The following is a 25108-nucleotide window of genomic DNA, read 5'->3' as shown; positions in this document are numbered from 1 at the left end:
TGCAGCTTTTCATTATTGAGTTGTTAACATCTAGAATTTAGTATTAACTGTACGTAGCTATCCAAAGGAAATGGCACGTGCCTCTATTCTCTTCCTGAATTTAAGCCTTGGATCACCACTTTATGGCTCATTAAATTGATGCCATATTATGTCACAGATAGTAAAGGATTCCTGATGAATTTTATCGATATGGCCAGCACTGGAACAGTACTCTGTTTATTCTGAAAGGTGAATTTGGTAGATAGTAAAGTATATGAGAACCTTGCTGGTGCCAGGTCTTTTTCCATTTGTCTTTCATACTGGTCAGGGGACATATACTACAGAGCAAGCCAGTAATATTCTTTATTCTAAATCATAAAATTTGGAAATATTCTTTAATACCTCTATTCATTCCTTCAACAATGTTTGTCAAACAAACATTTGTTGACAGACTTCTAAGCGCAAAGTGTGATGGACACTCAGAATGCCGCGATGAAAAAGACTTGTCCCTCTGGATTGAGTTCCCAATCTATGGGAAAACATTAATCATGACAAGAGACAAAGAAAAGTAGAGCTTGCCCCTAGAGGAGAGACTAATAGAATAATCAAGGAAAGCTCAGAAGATGTGTTGTTTAAACTGAAACCTCATAAATAAGTAGCAGTTAGCAAGGTGAAGATGGATAGGACAACTTGTCAAACAGAGGGGATATTTTGATATGTTTCTGGTTTGCATATATATTTTTAAATATTTATGATTTTATTTCCCAGTGCTCTTTTTCAAACATCACTTAATTGAATGGTAATCTATCATGTATTTATCAAATTAGGTTTTGTTGGACTTGCCTATTCTTTGGCTTCTTGTGTTGCTCTTTGTACTTGTCTCACTTAGTATTTCTTTTTTTTTTTTTGAGACAGAGTCTCACTCTGTCACCCTGGCTAGAGTGCTGTGGTGTCAGCCAAGCTCACAGCAACCTCAAACTCCTGGGCTCAAGCAATCCTTCTGCCTCAGCCTCCCGAGTAGCTGGGACTACAGGCATGTGCCACCATGCCCGGCTAATTTTTTTTTTTTCTGTATATATTTTTAGATATCCGTATAACTTCTTTCTAATTTTAGTAGAGACGGGGTCTCGCTCTTGCTCAGGCTAGTCTCGAACTCCTGACTTCGAGTGATCCACCCGCCTCAGCCTCCCAGAGTGCTAGGATTACAGGCGTGAGCCACCACACCCGGCCTAACTTAGTATTTCTGATCCCACTCATTTTCAGTTTTGCTTGACACTATTTTTATGTTTCATGTTTAGTGCCTTGTTTTCTAGTTGTAGGTATGTTCTTCATGTGAAATATTTAATCCCTCCTCTACCCTGCCCGTGTTTTAGTCCCTTCCAGTTATTTTTCTGTAATATTCAAATTGTCCCATCATTGCCCAGCAAAAAGCTCTTTTAGGTTGGCGGCCAAAATATTTCCACAGGCCTCAATAGTGTTTGGTAACTTCCTTGCTTGTAGGATTTAATCTGTAAAATTTGGTCCAGGACTTTTGCTCTCTGTGTTCATGAGTTAGATTGGTCTGATGCTCCTTTCCTACAAAGTCCCTACCCAGTTTAGGTATAAGGGTTATATAGACCTCATAAACAAATTGGAGAGTATTTCCTGTTTCTATTTTCTGGAAGGTTTTGTGTAAGATGGTAATTTTTTTTCATCAAATGTTTGGTATTGATTAAGGATATTCGGGTCTGAAGTAGTATTACTAAGAAGGCATTTTTTTAAAAAATTAGTGATTTAACTTAAGAATTATAGAATTATTCAGCTTTTCTATTATATTTTGAGTCATTTTTGGCAAGTTCTATTTTTATAGTATTTGTTCAACTAATTAAAAGTTTTAAATACATTGATGGAAAGTTGCTTAAAAAATACCTTTATTTTTTTTATGTTAGTAGAATCTGTAAGGATGTCTCCTTTTTCATTCCTGACGTGGGATTTTTTTATTGTGCCTTGTCTTCTCTATCAGATTGGTCAGATATCTACCAATTTTATTGGTAATTTCAGAGAATTGATCAGTGACATTATTGATGTTCTCTATTCTATGATTGTTTCCTATTTCATTAATGTTTTAGTTTATATATTTTACTTTCATTAATATTAATTTTATCTTTACTAGTTTTGTCGGGCCCCTTTGGGTATTAATTTTCTTTCCTTTTTCTAAATGGGAGTTTAGTTGTTTGGTTTCAGCTTTCCTTCTTTCAAATGTATGTACTTAGAGATATAAGTCTCCATTTTAGTTTAGCTCTGTTTTTTAAGTTATCTTTTCATTAATTTCTAGATTTAATGCAAAAGTGGGTGATTTCAAGTCTTTGAAATTTGAGACTTGCTTTAATGGCCCAACATAATGTTAGTGTGTGGATGTTCTTTGTGTACTTGAAAAGAATGTGTACTCTGTAGTGGTTGGATATGGTGCTATTAAATTAGGTTAAGTCTGCTAATCATTTAGGACTTCTGTATACATACTGATTTTGTTTGGGTATTTTAGCTTCTTTTTTTCTTTAACTTATAGTATCACAGAAAAAACACCTACAATTTTCCTAAATTTATCCATTTTAATATTTAACAGCCTGTATACATGTCTTCCTGAATCAACTTGTGATTGACCTAAGTTATTTTTTGCTTTTTAATTTTTATTGTGGTAGAACATACATAACATAAAATTTACCATTTTAAAACCATTTTTAAGTATACAATTCAATGAGCTCCTGAGCTCAAGCCATCCTCCCACCTTGACCTCCCAGAGTGCTAGGATTACAGGCATGAGCCACTGCTCCGGGCCAGTGAATTTTTAAGTGGAGGTTGATTAAGATCTCTTCTACATGGTTCTTCTGCTTGAAGCTTGTGTACTGTAAGAGGTTCTTGCCTTAAGTAATCGTACTGTACAGAATCCTGAACTTTCAGGTATTTGTGATCATTTGCATCATTAGATATCTGAGTTTATTTTTATTTATTTTTTATTTCAGCATATTACAGGGGTACAGATGTTTAGGGTACATATATGTTGCCTTTGCCCCGCCCAAGTCAGAGCTTCAAGTGTGTCCATCCCCAAGACAGTGCACACCACACCCATTAGGTGTGAATATATCCATCCCCACCCCTCTTCCTAATATCTGAGTTTTTTACTTCCTTTCTTGTCATCTTTAAAAAAAAATCTTTCTCAGCTAAGTGAGGAGGCTTACACCTACAATCCTAGCACTCTGGGTGGCCAAGGCGGGAGGATCATTTGAGCTCTGGAATTTGAGACCAGCCTGAACAAGAGCGAGACTACATCTCTACTAAAAATAAAAAAAATTAGCTGGGTGTGGTGGTATGTGCTTGTAGTCCCAGCTAGTTGGGAGGCTGAGGCAGGAAGATCACTTGAACCCAGGAGTTTGAGGTTGCAGTGAGCTGTGATGATTCCACTGCATTCTAGCCAGGGCGACAGAGACTCTTGTCTCCAAAAAAAATTTTATTTATTTATTTATTTATTTATTTTTTTTTTTTTGAGACAGAGTCTCACTTTGTTGCCCGGGCTAGAGTGAGTGCCGTGGCATCAGCCTAGCTCACAGCAACCTCAGACTCCTGGGCTTAAGCGATCCTACTGCCTCAGCCTCCCGAGTAGCTGGGACTACAGGCATGAGCCACCATGCCCGGCTAATTTTTTTGTATATATATTTTTAGTTGGCCAGATAATTTCTTTCTATTTTTGGTAGAGACGGGGTCTCACTCTTGCTCAGGCTGGTCTCGAACTCCTGACCTCGAGCGATCCACCCGCCTCGGCCTCCCAGAGCTAGGATTACAGGCGTGAGCCACCGCGCCCGGCCTCCAAAAAAAATTTTAAAGTAAAAATTAGTAAAATCTTTCTCATTTAGTCAACAACTATCTATTCACCTGTTTTCTTCAAGATAGCATGCTGAATTCTATGGAAAAAGAAGCAATCATATTAATAAATCCTGGCTGCCAAAAAAAGAGAGAGAAAGTATTTATTTAAACTAAGATGAGAAGAGACAGAAAGCAGTTAAAGAGAAAGACTTACATAGAAATAATTCAAATACAAACAGTGTGGAGTGAACTACGCATCTGCATAAAGTGCCCAAGGGGTTCAGAGGAGAAGGATTTTAAAGGGGATTTCTTGTTTTTTGTTTGTTTGTTTTGCTTTTTAAATTAAGAGACAGGGTCTCATCTTTTGCCTAGGTTGGTCTCAAAACTCCTGGCCTCAAGCAGTCCTCCTGCCTCAGCCTCCCAAAGTGGTGAGATTACAAATGTGAGCCACCACACCCAGCCCAGATTTCCCACTTTGATTTGAATGTGTTTAGCTTTATTTTTTCAAACACCAGAGTGTAATATTTTTCAGGCCTTACGTCCTGGTTATAAACTTCTAGGAAGAATTTATAAATGAAACTTCTTAAGTCATTTTTAGGTATACAAGAGTTGAGCAGAAGTGTACTTCTGGACTTCAGTTTTTAAGATATGTCTGTGACATAACTGTATGCCTGAGTTATTTTTTTCTTTTGGTCTTTATAGAAAGAGCATTAAGAAGTTGGTTTTGAAGAACCTTAATAATAGCAATCTCTTTTCTCCTGTTAATCGTGATTCAGAAGATCTAGCCTCACCATCTGAATATCCAGAAAATGGAGAGAGGTAAACTGAATTCTATTTTTAGTTGCTCTTAGTGGAGAGCTCTACTATTTTGAAGAGATTCTGAGGTTAGAATTTTATGAAAATCTGTAAAGTTTGATGAATGTTACATAGAAATATTGCAGCTTATAAGCACTTAGCAGTTAAATCATATTTTCCTTCTTGAGTTCTTTGACCTTAAAAATATTGGAGTTCTGACTCAGTTCTGCAGAACTATTCTGGTATCCATGTATGACATATTGTTTTGGACATGGCTAGCATGCATTTGACACCCTTTAAAATGAGGGATATTTTGTCTGTGATGATTATTAAAGTAATAAATACTCATTGTAATAAAAAAGTCGCTATAGATTATATAAAGGATGATGCAAAAGTGTATATACTAATTGTTAATATTTTGGTATACATTTTTAACATTAGGAATTTGTTTATAATCATACTCATAGATATACTGATACATTGTAAAAAATTATGCATGAATATTTTGTAACATGATTATTTTCTTTTATTATAAATGCCTTTCCATATCTATGAATATACTGCCTCTTTCATGTATTTTTTTTTTCTCTGAAAATATATTTATTTTCACTTAACTTTTGAGTATATTTTTACTTGGTATAAAATTCTAGGTTGGCATATTTTTCTTTCATCTCTTTAAGGATGTTAAATCATTGTCTTCTGGTTTCCATAGTTTCTATTGAAAATCATGTATTTATTTTTGAGACATGATTTTGCGCTATTGACCAGGCTAAAATGCAGTGGTGTCATCATAGCTCTCTGCAACGTCAAACTCCTGGGCTGACATGATCCCTGTGCCTCAGCCTCCCAAGTAGCTGAGACTACAGGCACATCCCACAATGCCCTGCTAATTAAAAAAAATTTTTTTTTAGAGATGGAGTCTTGGTCTATTGTCCAGAGCAAGACTCCTGGCCTCAAGCAACCCTCTCACCCCAGCAACCCAAAGTGTTAGGATTATAGGCGAGAGCCACTGTGCCCAGCCTATCTCTTTTTTAGTGATGATTGCATAGTCATTATGAATGTAAGATGACTCAACCAGTGCTCTGTTAGTAGGCGTCCAGATTATTTGGTATTGTTCTATTCAAAATGATGCATCAGTAACAAATCCTTGTATATACATCTTGACACTCCTGTATTTTTCTGTTTTGAAAAAATTCTGGTTTGATTTTTTCATTAACAAAGCATTCTCTAATACCTTGGTGATTGTAATATTAAAAATCTAAAATTTTTTACATTTTTAAATCTTGCTATTAACCACCAAACATATCAATAATCCCACATAGTAGAGCATACTTTTTTTTAAAAAAAACAAAGTTGAGATGCTTGGTTCTATTCCTTTGTGAAAGTAGCAGTTAAAGGTATGGAAGCTAGAGTTACATGCTTTGTGTTAAAATCTTGACTTCAGTACTTAAACGGTGTTTTGATGTTGGGCAAGTTATTTTATTTTATTTTATTTTTTTTGAGACAGAGTCTCACTCTGTTGCCTGGGCTAGAGTGCCATGGTGTCAGCCTAGCTCACAGCAACCTCAAACTCCTGGGCTCAAGCAATCCTACTGCCTCAGGCTCCCGAGTAGCTGGGACTACAGGCATGCGCCACCATGCCTGGCTAATTTTTTCTATGTAGTTTTAGTTGTTCAGCTAATTTCTTTCTATTTTTAGTAGAGACAGGGTCTCACTCTTGCTCAGGCTGGTCTCGAACTCCTGAACTCAAATGACCCTCCCGCCTCAGCCTCCCAGAGTGCTACGATTATAGACATGAGCCACCGCGTCTGGCCTTGGGCAAGTTATTTTTCTATGCCTCAGTTTCCTTTTCTGTAAAATAGAGACAATAATTACAACCTATTTCACAAGATTACTGTAAGTATTAAGTGAATTTTTAATACATGGAACTATCTAGAACAGTGCCAGGCACTTAGTAAAAGATCAGTAAGGGTTAACTTTTATCATTGTTATTACTACTAAAAAGGGCTAAAATATTTGGTTTTTTTTTTTTCTTCCTTTTCAGATTTAGTTTCCTGAGCAAACCTGTTGATGAGAATCATCATCAGGATGGAGATGATGATTCCCTTGTGTCACGTTTTTATACTAATCCTATTGCCAAACCCATTCCTCAAACCCCAGAAAGTGCGGGAAATAAACACAACAGCAGCAACAGTGTGGATGATACCATTGTTGCATTAAACATGCGTGCTGCTTTGCGAAATGGACTGGAAGGAAGCAGTGAAGAAACCTCTTTCCATGATGAGTCACTGCAAGATGACCGAGAGGAAATAGAAAATAATTCTTACCATATACATCCAGCAGGTCAGATTCAGTTTGATACATGGTTAATCTCTTGAGATGTCACTTGTTAGTCACAGATTTTCAACATATTGGAAGTCAGCTATGTGAACTTCTAAATGTTTTTATTGTATTTTGTAGAGGTTAATATTTAAACTCTTTTTAGTTATGTTTTAAACTATTCACATAGTTTTTTAATCTTTGGAGTAGGTAAAATGGAGCCTTTAATTATCCTGGTGTAGTTTAAAGAGCCCAAATTTTATAGCCAAAGAGATTATCATGATACTTTCCCTAGCTTTTTAAACTCAGATAAATTGCTTACTAGTTTGTTAATTAAAATGAGAGTAATAATTATTTCCTGCTTTATAAGGTTATTGGGATTTGTGTTAAATTAGGTATATGAACCATAATGCCTGACATTTATAGCCCTTCAAAATGGTGGCTGTTGCTGTGGTTATCACCTCAGTTTTGTGCTTTCCCCCCCACCTCCCACAACAAAGACTAATCCATTAAGTTAATATAAATTACAAAACTGGAGTGTCTCGATCTTTTGCTTTTTTTCTGTGTTGACATAACATCTCAACTGAGTTTTGGTAAATGTCATTACTTTTTTTTTTTTTTTTTTTTTACACCAAGGTAAAATTTATATGTAATGAAGTTCATAGATCTTAGGTGTTCCTTTTGATTGATTTTGACACATATATATTATACTCAGGTAGCCAACCCTCCAATCAAGATAGGGAACATTTCTTTCACCCTGGAAAGTCCCTTTTTGTCCCCATTTCCAGAAGTTAACCACACTCCTGGTTTCTGCCACATAGATTACTTTAGCCTATTCTTAAACTTCATATAAATAGAATTATACTATATATACTGTTTGTGATTCAGTATAATTTTTATGAGATTTTACCCATATTGTATATATTAACAGTTGGTTCTTTTTATTGCTATGTAGTATTCCATTACAGAAATATGCCACATTTTGTTTATCCATTCTACTTATTAATGAACATTTGGGTTGCTTTTTTTGTTTTGATTTATTTTGTTTTTGTTTGATTTTTTTTTTTTTCTTTTAAGAGAGAGGGTCTTGCTCTGTCACCCAGGCTGGAGCACGGTGGCCCAATCATAGTTCACTGCAGCCTCAAACTCCTGGGCTTAAATGATCCTCCCACCTCAGCCTCCTGAGTAGCTGGGATTACAAGCATGCACCAAAACACCTGGCTGATTTTTTAAGTTTTTTGTAGAGACAAAGTCTCTCAATGTTGCTTATGCTGGTCTTGAACTCCTGGCCTTAAGCAATCCTCCTCCCTCTGCCACCCAAATTACCAGGATTACAGGTGTGAGCCAGTGCGCCAGGCCCATTTGGGTGGTTTTACAGTCCTTCTTGAAGTCTTTGTAAAATTACTCTATATCTAGTTATCTAGTTGCCTTCATATATATCTTCTGGTTGGTCACTTGATACCCTAAAGAAACTTTGCACTTTCACATTAAAAATTGAAAGTAACGTATCTATATTTGTGTGTATGTGTACATGTGTATCTACATGAGTTTATTATGGTACTACATCCTTTTTTAAAATACTCAGTCAATAAGTTTTATATTATTTGTGTTTTCTCACTGACCTTGTTTGCTTCCACTCAGTTTATAGCTCCCTTCCCAGGGGAACTCTAATAGCCCTCTAAACCTGGCCAGTCAAAAAGCAAGTATAAAAGTGGGCATTGTAGGAGCTTGGAGTTTGATGTGTTGTCAGTTAAATACTTTTCTCTCAGAGAGCAAGTCAACCTGATAATTTAATTACAAATGGGAGAAGGAGTGATTAGAATAAGCATACCAATGTGTTCCACTATATTTGTTGAGTTCTTTTTTTGTTTTTTTGTTTTTTTGTCTTGTTATTCACTTTTTGTCTTTACTTTTGGATGGAGGTATGCTGAGACCCTTTTCCACTTTAGTATTTCTTTTCCTTGGGCCATCAAATATCACTTAGGTATCCCCAAAATCTACCTATTTGATGCTTTTCTTAGTAACACTAAGTGCAGGCCTTTAAGTTTCCATTTTTATATGGGACTTTCTCATGCAAATTTTTCTTTTTTATTTTAGCTCTCTATTTGGGAATATAAACTTGAGAGATGCAAGAAGTTTATGGGAGGCTATAAAACAAAATATTGGGTTTGGGTTTATCTGCACTTCTACCACTAAATAGCACTGCAAACCAAGGCAAATTATTTCCACCTTGGGTTTTGGTTTACCTGTGTATAATAAAATAAAAGGAAAAGTGAATTAAGTGAGTCTTTCCCAGGCCGGGCGCGGTGGCTCACGCCTGTAATCCTAGCACTCTGGGAGGCCGAGGCGGGTGGATCGCTCGAGGTTGGGAGTTCGAGACCAGCCTGAGCAAGAGTGAGACCCCGTCTCTACTAAAAATAGAAACAAATTATCTGGCCAACTAAAAATATATATATACAAAAAATTAGCCGGGCATGGTGGCACATGCCTGTAGTCCCAGCTACTCGGGAGGCTGAGGCAGGAGGATCGCTTAAGCCCAGGAGTCTGAGGTTGCTGTGAGCTAGGCTGACGCCACGGCACTCACTCTAGCCCGGGCAACAGAGCGAGACTCTGTCTCAAAAAAAAAAGTAGTCTTTCCCAGTGTACTTTATGGAATGCCTTTTATAGCACAGGATGTTAACGGGTGTCTTTTAAAAGTGTGTTCCGTGTTTAATTAATTCTGGGAAACACTAAGTTAAGAAAAGTTTAATGGACTTCATTATATTGCAAGGTTTTAGAGTCTGTGATATGCTATATAATATGTATGTCCCTCAAACTTATTTGACTGTGAAGCTTTTAGAGAAAAAGCAAAACACATAGTTTCTCCTGGAAATAGTGTTTGTTAGAAAACCAGTTTGGGGCCAGGCGTGGTGGCTCACGCCTGTAATCCTAGCACTCTGGGAGGCTGAGGCGAGAGGATTGCTTGAGCTCAGGAGTTCAAGACAAACCTGAGTAATTGTGAGACCCTGTCTCTACTAAAAATAGAAAAAAATCAGCTGGGTGTGGTGTTGTGCACCTGTAGTCCCAGCTACTCAGGAGCCTTAGGCAAAAGGATAAGATAGCTGGAGCTCAGAAGTTTGAGATTGCTGTGAGCTAGGATGACACTATGGCACTCTAGCCCAGACAACAGAGTGAGACTCTGTCTCAAAAAAAAAAAAAACCAAAGAATACCAGTTAATAAATATTATTTATTCTTATATGTTTTCTCATTTTATATAATAACTTAGTTACTGATTATTTCAGGTAATTTTTTAAATACTAATTTCATAGAAAATTTTTAAGAAAAGAGTGAAATATGATATATTACTGAGAATTTCTCTACCACAGGATAATTTGTTCTCTTTTCTACTATGATGCATTGTATAGTTTCTATTTTTATTAGTAAAATTAATAAATAATAGTTATTAATTAGTAGTTTCTAATTTTCTTGGTCACAGGCATTGTTCTCACTAAGGTTGGTTACTACACTATTCCATCTATGGATGACCTTGCTAAAATTACCAATGAAAAAGGAGAGTGCATTGTCTCTGACTTCACTATTGGTCGTAAAGGTAAGTGTGAGTTTAGGAGAAAGTCTATAAACCAGATATTTGTACCTTGTTTTTGTAATTAAGGGAAGCTCTTGATAGCTGAGTTGTTTTTGCCTATGTTTGGGCCCACCCTGGCCTGAACTGTGGATACTTTGGCAAGTAACAAAGCAAGACTCATATAACGTTCTTTGGGCTTAGGTACACCTATTTGGTGTTGATAAATATTTGGGTCATTGCAATTTCCCACAATTAAAGAAAATACTAGAAATACCAAGAAATACTAAGTGAGAAAATATTATAATTTACAAGAGAAGTGTAATACATAGGTTCAATTTCATATTAAGTTATTACAGATAATTTTCTTGGAGCAAAAATCTCGTCTTGCTTTATTGTATTAGAAAAGGGCCCAGACATTTTAACTCATGGAAGGCTAGGTTCTAAGGGTTGTATATATAGCAGCATTATAGATATTTGACTTCATACAGAATGAATTTTTAACCATTTGCTCTCATTTTCAGGTTATGGTTCAATCTACTTTGAAGGAGATGTGAATTTAACTAATCTAAATTTGGATGATATTGTGCATATCCGAAGGAAAGAAGTGATTGTCTACTTAGATGATAACCAGAAACCACCTGTTGGTGAAGGGCTAAATAGGTATGAATTTATGTACATATATTTCCACAACTTGCTTTTCTGACTTACTGTAGAGTATAATTATTGTTTCTCTACTTTCACTTAAAGGTGTAAATCATAAAGAAATGCTTCACTATGACTTTTGAACTCACTTTTTTCTCCCAATATTATTAGGTTCAACTGCTTGTTCCAAAAACTCTTTTTAATAGTATTTTGAGTGTTTCCTGTTTCTATTGTGGCCATACTTAATTCTCTATTTTAGTGTGAGATTCTAGCTTCTAATATGTCTTCAGGCAGGTGAAAGGGCCATAGTTAAAATCATTTATCTTTATAACTTACCAAGCCTGAATCATGAAGAAATGGAAAGTCTGAGCAGACCTATAACTAGTAACCAGATTGAATTAGCAATCAAATACCTTCCAACAAAGAAAAGCCTAGGACCATATAGCTTCACTGGTGAATTCTACCAAACATTTAAAGAAGAATTAACACTAGTCTTCTTCAAACTCTTCCAAAAAATTGTAGAGAGGGGGACACTTCAAAATTCTCTTTTTGAGGCAAGCGTTACCCTGATTCTAAAGCCAGTCCAAGACACTATGAGTAAAGAAAACTACAGATCAATGTACTTAATGAATATGTTAATGTGAAAATCATCACTAAAACTCTAGCAAATAGAATTTCATAGCACATTGAAAGGATTGCACATCATGATCAAATGAGATTTATTCTGGAATGCAAGGATTGTTCAACGTATGAAAATCAATCCATGTAATACACTACTTTAACAGGATAAAGAAAAAAATGTTATAATAACACGTGATCATCATAATTGATGCATAAAAAGCATTTGACAAAATTCCATGCCCCTTTTTAATTAAAAACATTCAACACACTAGGGATAGAAGGAAACTGTCTCAACATAATAAAGGCCAAATGTGAAAAACCCACAGTTAACATGTTGAAACACTGAAAGCTTTTACTTTAAGACAACAGAAGGATGGCTGCTTTTGCCACTTCTCTTAAACATACCAATGCAAGTTCTAGTCACAGCAGTTAGAAAAGAACAAGAAATAAAAGGCATACAATTTTGAAAAGAAGTAAAATTTTCTTTATTCTTAGATGACATGATTTTATATGTAGAAAACACTAAAGATTCCACAAAGAACTTGTTAATACTTACAAACAAATTCAGGAGAGTTACAGGATACAACATCAACATATCAAAATCAGTTGCATTTCTATACACTATGAACAATCTGAAAAGAAAATTAAGAAAACAATTCCTATTTACTGTAGCATCAAAAATAATAAAATACATAGGAATAAACTTAACCAAGGAGGTGAATAACTTGTATACTGCAAACTGTGAAATATTGCTGAAAGAAATTAAAGAGGACACAGATAAATAAACAACTCATGTTTATGTGTTTGAAAACTTAATGTTTTTAAAATGTCAATACTACCCAAAGTGATGTACAAGTTTAATGCAATCCCTATCAAAATCCTAGTGGCATGTTTTGTAACCTTAGAAAAATCTATCTTAAAATTCATATAGAATCCAAGGAACCCTGAAAAGCCAAAACAATGTTGAAAAAGAACAATTTGGAGGTCTCATACTTCCCAATTTCAAAACTTATTAGGAAGCTACAATAAACAGAAATGTGATGCTGGCACAACGACATAAATGCCAATGGAATAAAATATAGAACACAGAAATAAAACCTCACATACATGGTCAAATCATTTTCAACAAGAGAGTAAAGATCAGTCAGTTGGGAGATGACAGTCTCTTCAACATGGATTGGGAAAACTGGATGTCCACACGCAGGAGAATTAAGTTAGACCCTTACTTTACACCATTACACTTTACTATACAAAAATTAATTCAAAATGGACCAAATACTTAACTGTAAGACCTAAAACCATAAAACTCTTAGGAGAACACATGGGGAAAAGTTTCGTAACATTAGATTTGGCAGTGATTTCTTGGATAGGACACCAAAAAATATAACCAACAAAAGGAAAAATAGACAAGTGGTGCTACATCAAACTGAAAAGCTTCTGCATAGCAAAAGACAAAATGAGTGAAAAGGTAACCTATAAAGGGAGAGAAAATACTTGCTAATCATATATCTGATAAGGGGTTAATAACCAGAATATAAAGAATTTCTGCAATGTGACAACAAAAATAGTAACCAAAATTAAAAATTGGCAAAGGATTTCAGTAGACATTTCTCCAAAGATGATGTACAAATGGCCAATAAGCATATGAATAGATGCCCAGCATCATAATCATTAGGGAAATGCAGATCAAAACCACAATGAAATACCACACCCATTAGGATAGTTACTATTTAAAAAAAATGAAATTAACACATGTTGGCAAGGATATGGAGGAATTCAAACATTTGTGTACTATTGGTGGGAATGTATAGTAGCACAGCTGCTATGGAAAGCAGTATGGGGTTCTTGAAAAAATTAAAAGTAGAATTACTATATGACCTAGCAGTTCCACTTCTGGGTATGTAGCCAAAAGAACTGAAAATAGAATCTCAAAGAAATATTTGTACACCCATGTTCTTTGCAGCACCATTCACAATAGCCAGTAGGTACAAGCCAACCCAACTATACATTGGTGAGTGAATTGATAAACAAAATGTGGTATATACATACAATGGAATATTATTCAGCCTTAGAAAGGAAGGAAATTCTGACACATGCATGGATGAACCTTGAGGAGATTATGCTAAGTGAAATAAGCCAGTCACAAAAAGACAAATACTATATGATTCTACTTACGAGGTATCTGCATAAGTCATAAAATAGAAATAAAGTAGGGTGGTGGGCTGAGGGAAGGGGGAAATGGGGAGTAGTTGTTTAATGGGAATAGAGTTTCAGTTTTGTAAGATGAAAAAGTTCTGTTGATTGGTTACATAATAATGTGCATATCTTTAACAGTACAAAAATGTACAGTAGAAATGGGTAAGATAATAAATTCCATATTATACCTTTTTCTTACAATGAAAAATAGTTGTGAAAAAACACCTATTATGTGCTAGTCACTGTACTAGATGTGAGGCATGCAAAATGAATAGGACACACCACTTGAACACTGGTATTGATATTAGAGTGGTACACCAGCACTATTGCAGTCATCTTCATACTCATTATTTAATGATCAATACTGTGATGTTTCTGATACTTCATTCTATAAGCACTTGTTCTTATTAAATGGTAGTAGCTGTTTTTATTACTGTTGGAAGTATGGTATCACTATAAGACCTACACTAAGATTTGGATCTTACCACAAGGCTGTGCCCTAAATAGCTTAGTCAAGGATTCCTAACTTAAGAGTTATTAAAATTAGATTGGAAATAATTGATATACTGTGGTAATTTGAAATAAATGCAGTCTGACTCTAGAATCAGTTCAAGTTCAGCTATATGTGAATGACTCCTTGCTCTTAAGCTTATCTAACATGGGAGGCAAGACTCAAGTTTATGAGACAGGTGCACAATAATTCCAAGGTAACATAGCTACCTTTATTTGCTATTTATATCATATACGTGTTAGTTGGCTTTCTGGTATTAAAATATGAAGCATTTACACTTTACTTGGTTATACTTTACAGGAAGGCTGAAGTTACATTGGATGGAGTTTGGCCAACAGATAAAACATCTCGTTGTTTAATAAAGAGCCCAGATCGCCTTGCTGATATCAACTATGAAGGGAGATTGGAAGCAGTTTCAAGGAAACAGGGAGCTCAGTTTAAAGAGTACCGGCCTGAAACTGGTTCTTGGGTATTTAAGGTATAGTCACTTAACTCATTTCTGAGTTTTATAAACCGTAGTTGGAGTCATAAAATGTTTGTGTTGGAAGAGATCCAAATTCTCTTTGTTTTTATAAATTAGAAAACAGATGTAGAAATGCATTGTGATTTGCTCCAAATTACATACCTAGTTAAAACTCAGCAGCAGTGAACTATTATAAACTCTGTGGACACATGATTCAAGTCCTCTATCCCTTCCTATGAGCATTTAGATACATTTCTAAGATGTGTTTTTTTCTAATATGTGTCATCATTAGAGACTTCAGTATTTCCTTAGGCAGAATTCTTTGTCTCTTTGTTATCTCTCCCTTTTTTCTTTCTTTTTTCTTAGGGTAATGCTGCAATATGCAAGGACAGATATTGTGGAAGCTTCCGAAAAGAACAATGTTAAAATTTATTTTGTTGGGCTTTTCTCTTCCTTAGGTCTCCCATTTTTCTAAGTATGGTCTTCAGGATTCTGATGAAGAGGAGGAGGAGCATTCATCCAAAACTAGTACAAAGAAGTTGAAGACTACCCCTTTGCCTCCTGCAGGCCAGGCTGCCCCTTTCCAGATGGCTCTTAATGGGAAACCTGCACCTCCACCCCAGGTAGAGAAAGGACGGTGAATTTGAATGGAATCCGTGATACACGAGTTGAAACCAAGTCATGCAACTAAAACAAAGCTGTTTTATGACCACTGGAACTTTGAAGAGTACAAATGTATTGCCAGTATCTTGAGACAAGTACAAGGGGAGGGTGTGAGGTGGTGCAGGCATCTGTCTTTTACTTAAGAGATTTAAAGAATTCTCGTGCTATTTTGAATCATTCCTCTTGCGATTGTCATTCTTAAACACCGCCCTCTCTCTCATTTGGACTTGATGAATTCTCTGCTTAGTGATCGACATTTGCTGATGTGGGTTGATGCAAAGTAAATCCTACTTTTATTGACTACCTGATGTGCAGTTGGTTTTAAAAAAAGTTAAACTAACTTTCTGCAAAGGTTTTTAACTCCATTTTCTTAAGTTGTTGGCTAATACTTCAGGTAGCCTCTTGATATTTTATTTTATCAATACATAATTTTTATGAAAATGGATAGTTTTGGAATGTAAATGAATTATTTGGCTTCAGGAGAGTAGGGACAGCACTGTTGGTTTCAATTACTTATATCATTGATATAAGATTTCTTTGTAAAGCATCCTCTACCTCTCAGCGGCTAAAAGCTGGACCTTCAGAATTTTCCATGCTACAGTTCTTATGGCTGCTGAAATGTGTGGTTTTTATTTATTAAATAATCTCTTTAGAGGCATTTTCTGGAGAATGCATGTATATATGTTCATGTTTGTACATACCAAGTGAGGGAGGGTGGAGGGTATGATAAATGTGGGAAACTGGAACTATGTTGACTTTTATGTGTATAATCTTTGTGGTATTTAGAATGCCCCTAAGAAATCTCCACTGCACTAATTAAATGCTGTAAATAGACTTGGTTTTCCAGTTATCCATGTTCATTTCATCTGAATCATGTCTTTTATTTTTCTTTCCTAAGTGTTTTTTGATCTTACATTATATATATTTCTTAAAGAGTCAGGTGGCCTTATTTTCTAATAAAAGTAATATGTAAGGATCCTAAAGAAACCTCTTTTCCAGTTTGTCCAGCTGGACAAAGAAGAGCTTCCTCTGTGGACAGGAAAATTTATGTAGTCTTGATAATCAGTAGTTATCAGGTTCTTTAATTGCCAGAATACAAATACTAGAAAATAGCTATAAATTCCTATAATGACACTTGTGAAGGCAAAATCTCTTTGAAAAACTAAGCACCAAAAAAATTTCAGAATAACAAGGGTCTAACAAAAAGAGAGGTGATGAAGAATCAAAAAGGGCAAATAGAATATAGCTTTGATTGAGGAAGTGAATGATCTTTGACCTTTCAGATGGGGAGAGGAGAAATGAGGGAGGGATATGGTTAGAGGTTCAGATAGCCAGACTTTATGTTTTGTTTACTTCGTTTATTTATGAAGACCTTGAGCTTGATGTGTTAGAGCAGTTAGGTAGGACTCTAGAGAACTCTCCATTCATGTTGCTAGTGACTTAGGTAAGGTAGATGGGAAATGCAGTGGTTTGTTATTAGTACCAAAGACCCTACATTTTACTTGGCATGGGGAAAATCCTTGAGCCATCTGAATGAATTAAGAGCAGACAGCACAGTGTTCTCATCCCTGCATCAAGATGACTATCTGCACACTGTTACCTGGCCCCTTGGAGGGATTGATTTCACATCACAACCTCAGGCTCTTTAACTTTTTCTGGAAGAGATAGGGGTGTGTCTTTAGGTATTCAGCAAGATTTGCTGTTTTGTTTAATAGTCACATTTATTCTTCTGCCTTTTATATAATCTCCATAGTCCTCTGTTTCCATTTGGTTCTTAAGCTTTGCTTTTGCTCCTAAAAAAGCAAATCAATCTAAACAACTGGAAAACAAAGATAACTAAATTTTCATGTGATCTTCTCTCCTATGTCTTTTAGGTTAGAGAAAATGTTGGCAGATATAACTTATTCACACAGAAGAATTAAGGTAGTTGCACAAATATTTTGTCCTATAGTTTGAACATTAGCTTAAAAATCCTGGTCTCAGATCCAATTTCCAACTGGCTACATCAATACCCTGGTGAGCTTGACTTCAATCCCATAGATCTAGCATGGGGCTGAGGCATATTTATATTTTATGCTTCTCCCAGGTGATTGAGATGTGCAACCAGGTTTCAAAACTGTTTGTTGAAAGACCGTAGGCCTTTGGCACTCAGAGATACAGGTAGCTTTTTACCTCAGCCTTACAACTAAAGTGTATAACTTGTATTCAGTACCATGGAGGCAGGCTAGTTCACTTGGCCAGAAACTTAACATTGTTCACTCAGTGAATTCACTATTCAAATAAGTTAAAACCTTTTTTTCCTTTCTTTTTTCTTTTCTTTTTTTTTTTTCTTTTTGCCAACAAGTCAAAAAGTACCTTTATTATTTTTATAATATCCCCTTATGCTCTCTTGCCAGATGCCTTTGGAGCAGGTGCTTTCTGGGATGGAGCTTTTTGACCCTTCTTAGCTTTCAGAGGAGGCCTTCTGACCTGTGGCTTTCTGGGCTGGAGCCTTCTTGCCTGCAGCGGTCATCTTTTTTGCTGGAATGTTAGCAGCAGCTGCTGCAACTCCAGCAGCTCCCTTAGTAGGTGATTTCTTAGGAGAAGCTTTCAGGGGAGCTGCCTTTTGAAGCATCTTAGCATCATTGTTGATTATTTTGTTCCTTATTTTCTTTGCCTTCATGACTTTAAAATGATCAAAATCTGTCAGCTTAGCTTTCCTTTCTCTGGCTCCAGTCTTCTTGGCCCGTCTTTTGGCTGCCCGTTTTGTATTTATCTGTCTTCTGCCAGGCTTCTCAGGCATACTTCTCGCAGGCACTGGGAACTTGAGGATGAAATCAGTGAGCTGCATGCATTTTAAAAGGCATAGCCTGTCGTCTTACCTGGGTGTGCAAGGTCCTTCAACCAGAGCCCTGTTCTGATCAATAACATCTACAATCACGACCAGCTTTCCAGCATGAGGCCCAAAGGAGACGTAAGCCACTTGGCCAACCTCCACGAAGTGCCTCAACACCACACGCTGCACAAAACCCTGTGGGCACTGTTGCATGCCTCAAGTCCCCTGCCAAGGCGGAGGTCCAATGGCATGGTGACCAGACCTGGAGCCCACAACAGCAAGACTCCTAAAAGCTTTTTTAAAGAAAAAAAGTAATTAGGATTTAAAAGAAAATTCTATTTCATTTTGCATATACTTTGATTTGAAATCCCAGCTATCTAAATTGATTCAATGAATCAATATTTTAATGTATTTTAATATAATTTATATTACATATGTAATTTTATAGCCACAAGCTTATTTGTTTCAGATATTATTGAAGGAAAGATTGATTTTCTTAATGCATTAGCATGAAAAATATTTTGCAAATTAATATAAAAATCAAATATAAAGTTATTAATGTTAAGACTTATGCCTCTTTGAAGTTGTTGGTGAAACAAAACAAAACAAAACCTATGCCTCTTGCAGTAATATCCCTGAGTATGTGTGTAGAAAATATATGCTCTTACCTTGGTGGGCCTTTCAAACCCTAACATAGAATTTCTCTTGAGGAGAACATGATATTGTTGACAAGGCTGATATGTTTTTTTTTGTTTTTTTTTTTTTTAGACAGAGTCTCACTCTCTTGCCTGGGCTAGAGGGTTGTGGCATCAGCCTGGCTCACAACAACCTCAAACTCCTGGGCTCAAGTGATCCTCCTGCCTCAGCCTCCCGAGTAGCTAGGACTACAGGCATGTACCACCGTGCCCGGCTAGTTTTCTTTTCTGTATATATTTTTAGCTGTCCGTATAATTTCTCTCTATTTTTAGTAGAGACGGGGTCTTGCGCTTGCTCAGGCTGGTCTTGAACTCCTGAGCTCAAGCAATCCTCCTGCCTTGGCCTCCCAGAGTGGTAGGATTACAGGTGTGAGCAACTGTGCATGGCTGACAGGGCTGATTTTTAAGGAAAATATAAAACACTTTGCTGGGTGTAGTCCTAGCACTTTGGGAAACTGAGAGGGAAGATTGCTTGAGGCCAGGAGTTCCAGACCAGCTTGTGCAAGAGTGAGACCCTGTCTCTACAAAAAATAGAAAATTAGCTGGGTGTAGTGGCACACACCTATAGTCCCAGCTACTTGGGAAATCGAAGCAAGAGGATCGTTTGAGCCAAGGAGTTTGAGGTTGCGGTGAGCTATGATGAAGCCACTATGCTCTAGCTGAGGCAGCACAGCAAGACCCTGTCTCAAAAAAAAAAAAGAAAAAAATACACATATAAAGATTTTTTACAGTTAGAAAATAAGTTCTTTTGGAGTTGTACAACAGTAGTAGTTATATTGGATCAAACTGTTTGGCTGAGAGGACAGTGTGAATTATTTTAAACATCTGTTTGACCTTGGACTGGTCATTTATTCTGTTGAATGAGAGTATCTTGATATATCTCACTTTTCCTACTGAATTAAGAGATGCTGTATCTTTAAGGTATTGGTAGCCTTGTTCAAATGAGGAAGATTCTTTTGAGTGGGAGAGTGGAGGTTTCTCAAGTCACTGAAGGTTTCAGTGGTGAGACCTCTCCCTCCATATAGTTAGACAGTCATTTTATAGATACTGTCTGTGTAATTAGGATTTGTAATATGCTGTGTTGTTATTTAGAAATAAATAAGATATCATGTCTTTAAGAGATTATGTTGTATAGAAAAGAAGGAGTTAAGATGATATCCCAGGCTGGGCACGGTGCCTCACGCCTGTAACCCTAGCACTCTGGGAGGCTGAGGCGGGTGGATTGTTTGAGCTCAGGAGTTCGAGACCAGCCTGAGCAAGAGCGAGACCCCGTCTCTACTAAAAATAGAAAGAAATTATAGGGACAACTAAAAATATATATAGAAAAAATTAGCCGGGCATGGTGGCACATGCCTGTAGTCCCAGCTACTCGGGGAGGCTAAGGCCGAAGGATTGCTTAAGCCCAGGAGTTTGAGGGTTGCTGTGAGCTAGGCTGACGGCACAGCACTCTAGCCCAGGCAACAAAGTGAGACTCTGTCTGAAAAAAAAAAAAAAAAAAAAAAAAGATGATATCCCAGTTCCTTCAGTACATGTCTTTCTTTTCCATACATCTCTCAGTACGCTTTTTTTCCCATCTCCTCAATAGCTGCTATGCCATCACATTGTTTTTTATTTTAGTCCACTTTTCTTTCCAGGACTGGCTTTAAAGATGCTCCTGATCTGCCAAGACTACCCTGAAAATAAGTACATCTTTTTGGGAAGTTTATTGTAATTACTTAGATATACTTTAACAAAATTCACATACAAGGGGTTCTAAGAGCTTATTATAGTTTCATAGTAATTCCCTCCCACCTTGTCCACCTGTTAGATGTTATCTTGTAGTCTGTGTGTGAGAGTGGAATAAATAAAACCTTGATGTTTAGCATTCTTCCTAAAGATATGCTGAGTCCCTTAGGTCTCTAATCTAGATATTTGATGGAATCATCCCATTTTGCATAAAAGTATTCAAGGTGAGCATCTCTTGCTATTGGTAGTATTCTTTTGTTGAGTAGTATGGTGAGTTGGAACCTTCCTTCTCCCTTCTTTGTTTTTTCCCACCCATCCTCACTCCTTCTTGTCTTTTCATAGTTATTAATTATTTTCTCTAATGTGTGCCAGGTAGTGCATTAGGCAGTAAAAATAATTGTTTAGTAAATATTGATCTTAATGATGTGCTTGGTGTTAGATACAGAGAACAGCCATAAAACCTGTTTTTAAGCCTTGACAATTTGGTAAGCAAACCATATATATGTACGGAGAAATTATAATAAATTGTGCTACATGGTATAAAATAGATATAAACAGGGCATTGTGGGAGCCAAAAACAAAAACAGTAGGGTATATCCTAACCAACAAGTTGGCAGAGGATGAGGAGTATCAGAAATTTAAAGTTGAATTGCTTGGTTAAACACTAACATAATAGGGAACTTATGAAGTAAAACTTTCCCACAGTTCTTATAATTACTAGGTTATTAACTGTCAAATGTCTCATTTCCTTAAGTACTAAATTTGACAGTAGCTATCTCAGACATTTCATTTGGACACTTTTTCTTTTTTATTGTGAAGGTACATTCTCAGTCTTTCAAATGCACGTTTTGCTTGTGATTATCTTTCACATTTTTTTAGAACAATTTTTGATGAGTAAAAAATTTATGTTATTTTCAAATATGAGTTCTGTTGTGGAACCAATATAGTACAGGTAGTTAAAAATACCAGCAAAGTGTTTGGGAAGGATGTGGCTAATGAATGCATGGTACATTGATGGTTTGAAAAGTTCTATTCTGGTGATTTTATTCTTGAAAATGAGCCACATGGCCAATCTGTGACCAAGGCAGATAACGATGAGCTGAAAGCTGTAGTGGAAGCATATCCATCTCAATCTACCCGTGAATTAGCAGCAAGGTTTGATGTTACTGTTCCAACAATATTGGACCATTTGAAACAAATGGACAAGGCAAAGAAGCTGGATAGATGGGTACTCTATATATGAAACAAGCATCAGAAGAGAAATCATCTTGAAGCTTGCCTTTCTTTGCTGTCACGACTTAAAGGCAAACCATTTCTACTCCATATTGTTACGTGTAATGAAAAATGGGTTATTTTGGGCAATCACAAGCGTTCAACACGATGGTTCGGATAAAGATGAAGTGCTGAAACACAGTCCAGGACTGAATGAATATTATATTCATCAGAAAAAGCTAATAGTGTGTGTTTGGTTGTCCAGTGCTAGTATTATCCACTACAGCTTCATGAAATATGTTCAGTTGATTAGTGGCTGTCTACTGCTACCAATTGGACAAAATGATGAGATGCTTGTGATTAAGCGGCCAAGATTGGTCAATAGAGACAGAAAATCACAGTTTGCAAGATCACATGTTGCAAAAAACAATGCTGCTCAAACTACAGAAGCTGGACTTGGAAACTCTTTGTCATCCATCATATTCACCAGACCTTGCACCACCTAACTACCACTTCTTCCAGGCTTCGGACCACTTCTTGCAAGGAAAAATGTTCAGTTCTCAACAAGGTGTGGAAAACGCCTTTTGGGATTTCATTGCTACTTGCTCTCCATTTTTCTTCACTGCTGGCATAACCATGCTACTATTAAGATGTCAAAACTGTGTTCATAGTTTAGGTCCATACTTTGATTAATTGTACTGCTTCTTGTTTGAGATATAATAAACCAGTGGTCCTGAACCTTTTTGGCACCAGGGACCAGTTTCATGGAAGAGTTTTATCACAGACCTGGGAGTGGGGAATGGTTTTGGGATGATTCAAGCACATTACATTTATTATGCAATCTCTGCTAATGATAATTTGTACTTAAAGCCACTCCCCAGTACTGGCATCACCACCTCAGTTCTGCCTCAGATAATCAGGCATTAGATTCTCGTAAGGAGTGTGCAACTTAGATCCCTCTCGTGTGCAGTTTACAGTAGGGTTTGCATTCCTGTGAGAATCTAATCAGCCAATACTGCTTAGACATGAGGTGGAGCTTATGCCATGATGCAAATGATGGGGAGCAGCTGTAAATACAGATTAAGCTTCACTCACTTGTTCACGGCAGCTCACTTCCTGCTGTATGGCCTGCCCGGTTCGTAACAGTACATGGACTGGTACCAGTCCGCAGCCCGAGGGTTGGAGACTGCAATAATAAACTACACTTTTGATTCTGAATCGGACAGTTCATATTTAATGGCCTAATAAAATGAGAGTATCATCACAGGGCTTTTTTCTCACTCAGTATTTTAAAGCATAGAAGTAGTCAAATCTGCCTGAAGCCTAACCATTTGCTAAGAAATAGTGTCATATTTGCCTTTTGACCATTATCTACCCTCTAGTTTTGTTAGAGCAGTTCTTGAGAATTGCTCACATCCTAAGTGGTAGTTTCCCCCACCTCAATTTCTCTGTAGTCGTACATGGGAGCACTCATTCTTTAAGCAAAGATACTTGTTAAAAGAATGAAGGGTAGTAATAGCTAACATCAAATTCAAGGTGAAAATGAGAAAGTTACACTAATGGTGGCTGTGTTGTCCAAAGAGATCATAAAAACTTTTTTTTTTTAACTACCTGTTGTAAAATAGCATCTATTTCAGGTTTAGCATGAAATAGGCCTTTCACGCTTGTGAAAGGTAAGCCTTAAACCATGGAAGGATAGTAATATGCAAATGAAATTATGGTTAGAAAAATAGTTGATAGAACTTTTTGGCTTGAAAATGTTTCATAAATTAGCTTAGTCATTTGTTACTATTTTACTAGGTCATATGTGTGTTCAAGACATATGTATTGGATTTGTACTGAAGCAGTTATTTTACTCAGCTTTATGAGTATTTACTCTTTCAAACCATAAAGTATTAGTCATGGTTATAGCTTTAAAACTGCTTAATAAATGTGAATATAACTCTTGACACTTTTAAATATATGGCATTATTTCTAGATAAAAATTGTTCCCAGTAGCACTCTGGGAGGCCGAGGCAGGAGGATTGCTCAAGATCAGGAGTTCGAGACCAGCCTGAGCAAGAACGAGACCCTGTCTCTACTAAAAAAATAGAAAGAAATTATCTGGACAGCTAAAAATATATATAGAAAAAAATTAGCTGGGCATGGTGGCGCATACCCTGTAGTCCCAGCTACTTGGGAGGCTGAGGCAGGAGGATTGCTTGAGCCCAGGAGTTTGAGGTTGCTGTGAGCTAGGCTAACACCATGGCAGTCTAGCCTGGGCAACAGAGCAAGACTCTGTCTTGAAAAAAAAAAAAAAAAATGAAAAAAAATTGTTCATAGTATTATTTGTTTTTACTTTGGGGAAATTAGAGTAGACATTCCTCTTATCTTACCTGGTACTGCATGGGTAGAGCCCAGCTAACCTTAGGGTTCAGTCATCCAAAAGATAAATTCCAAACTCAAAATTGTATTAACTAGAAAGTTATTTGTAATTGTTTTCTTTAAGAAAATGCAAAGTTACTGGAGACGTTTGATATTTGTACCTCTTTTTCCAGTGACTTCTGGCTACACGGTCGCTTGATGGCAGGGTGACCTTTGCTAGCTAAATCCTGTAAGGCATAGTTTTCGTGTCTGAAGACCACCATTTCTTTCATTATGGGTGCTCCGTTAGGTCCCAGATACCATATTATATTACAAAAGGAATGATTCCATGAATCTTTTTTTCTTCTTTTTGAGACAGAGTGTCACTCTGATACCCGGGCTAGAGTGCCGTGGCATCACCCTAGCTCACAGCAACCTCAAACTCCTGGGCTCAAGCACCTCCTGCCTCAGCCTCCCAAGTAGCTGGGACTACAGGCATGCGCCACCATGGCAGGCTGATTTTTTCTATATATATTTTTTTAGCTGTCCATATAATTTCTTTCTATTTTTAGTAGAGACGGGGTCTCACTCTTGCTCAGGCTGGTCTCTCACTCCTGAGCTCAAACGATCCACCTGCCTCAGCCTCCTAGAGTGCTAGGATTACAGGCGTGAGCTACCGCGCCTGGCCTCCATGAATCTTCATTTAGGTCCCAAGTATGAGGTTAT

General features: G+C 36.7%; 1 protein-coding gene and 1 pseudogene across 6 annotated transcripts in view; one reads left to right on the top strand and one right to left on the bottom strand.

The window, feature by feature from the left end:
• The window catches only part of NUP98 (nucleoporin 98 and 96 precursor), a 117807-nt gene that overhangs the window by 59042 nt on the left and 33657 nt on the right, over window positions 1-25108 (top strand). For all 5 annotated transcript variants that reach the window (XM_045555583.1, XM_045555582.1, XM_045555585.1 and 2 more), the window contains 6 exons: window positions 4519-4635; window positions 6656-6954; window positions 10407-10520; window positions 11018-11156; window positions 14767-14944; window positions 15388-15552. In XM_045555583.1, coding sequence (XP_045411539.1) covers window positions 4519-4635; window positions 6656-6954; window positions 10407-10520; window positions 11018-11156; window positions 14767-14944; window positions 15388-15552 — 1012 coding nt within the window. The remainder of the gene's footprint in view (window positions 1-4518; window positions 4636-6655; window positions 6955-10406; window positions 10521-11017; window positions 11157-14766; window positions 14945-15387; window positions 15553-25108) is intronic.
• LOC123641123 lies at window positions 17910-18620 on the bottom strand (annotated as a pseudogene). Its single transcript, XR_006736225.1, has one exon. The product of XR_006736225.1 is annotated as a 60S ribosomal protein L14-like (transcript).

Source organism: Lemur catta, chromosome 7, assembly GCF_020740605.2.
Source record: "Lemur catta isolate mLemCat1 chromosome 7, mLemCat1.pri, whole genome shotgun sequence".
Classification (NCBI taxonomy): domain Eukaryota; kingdom Metazoa; phylum Chordata; class Mammalia; order Primates; family Lemuridae; genus Lemur; species Lemur catta.
This window is presented reverse-complemented; position numbering and strand designations above follow the sequence as displayed.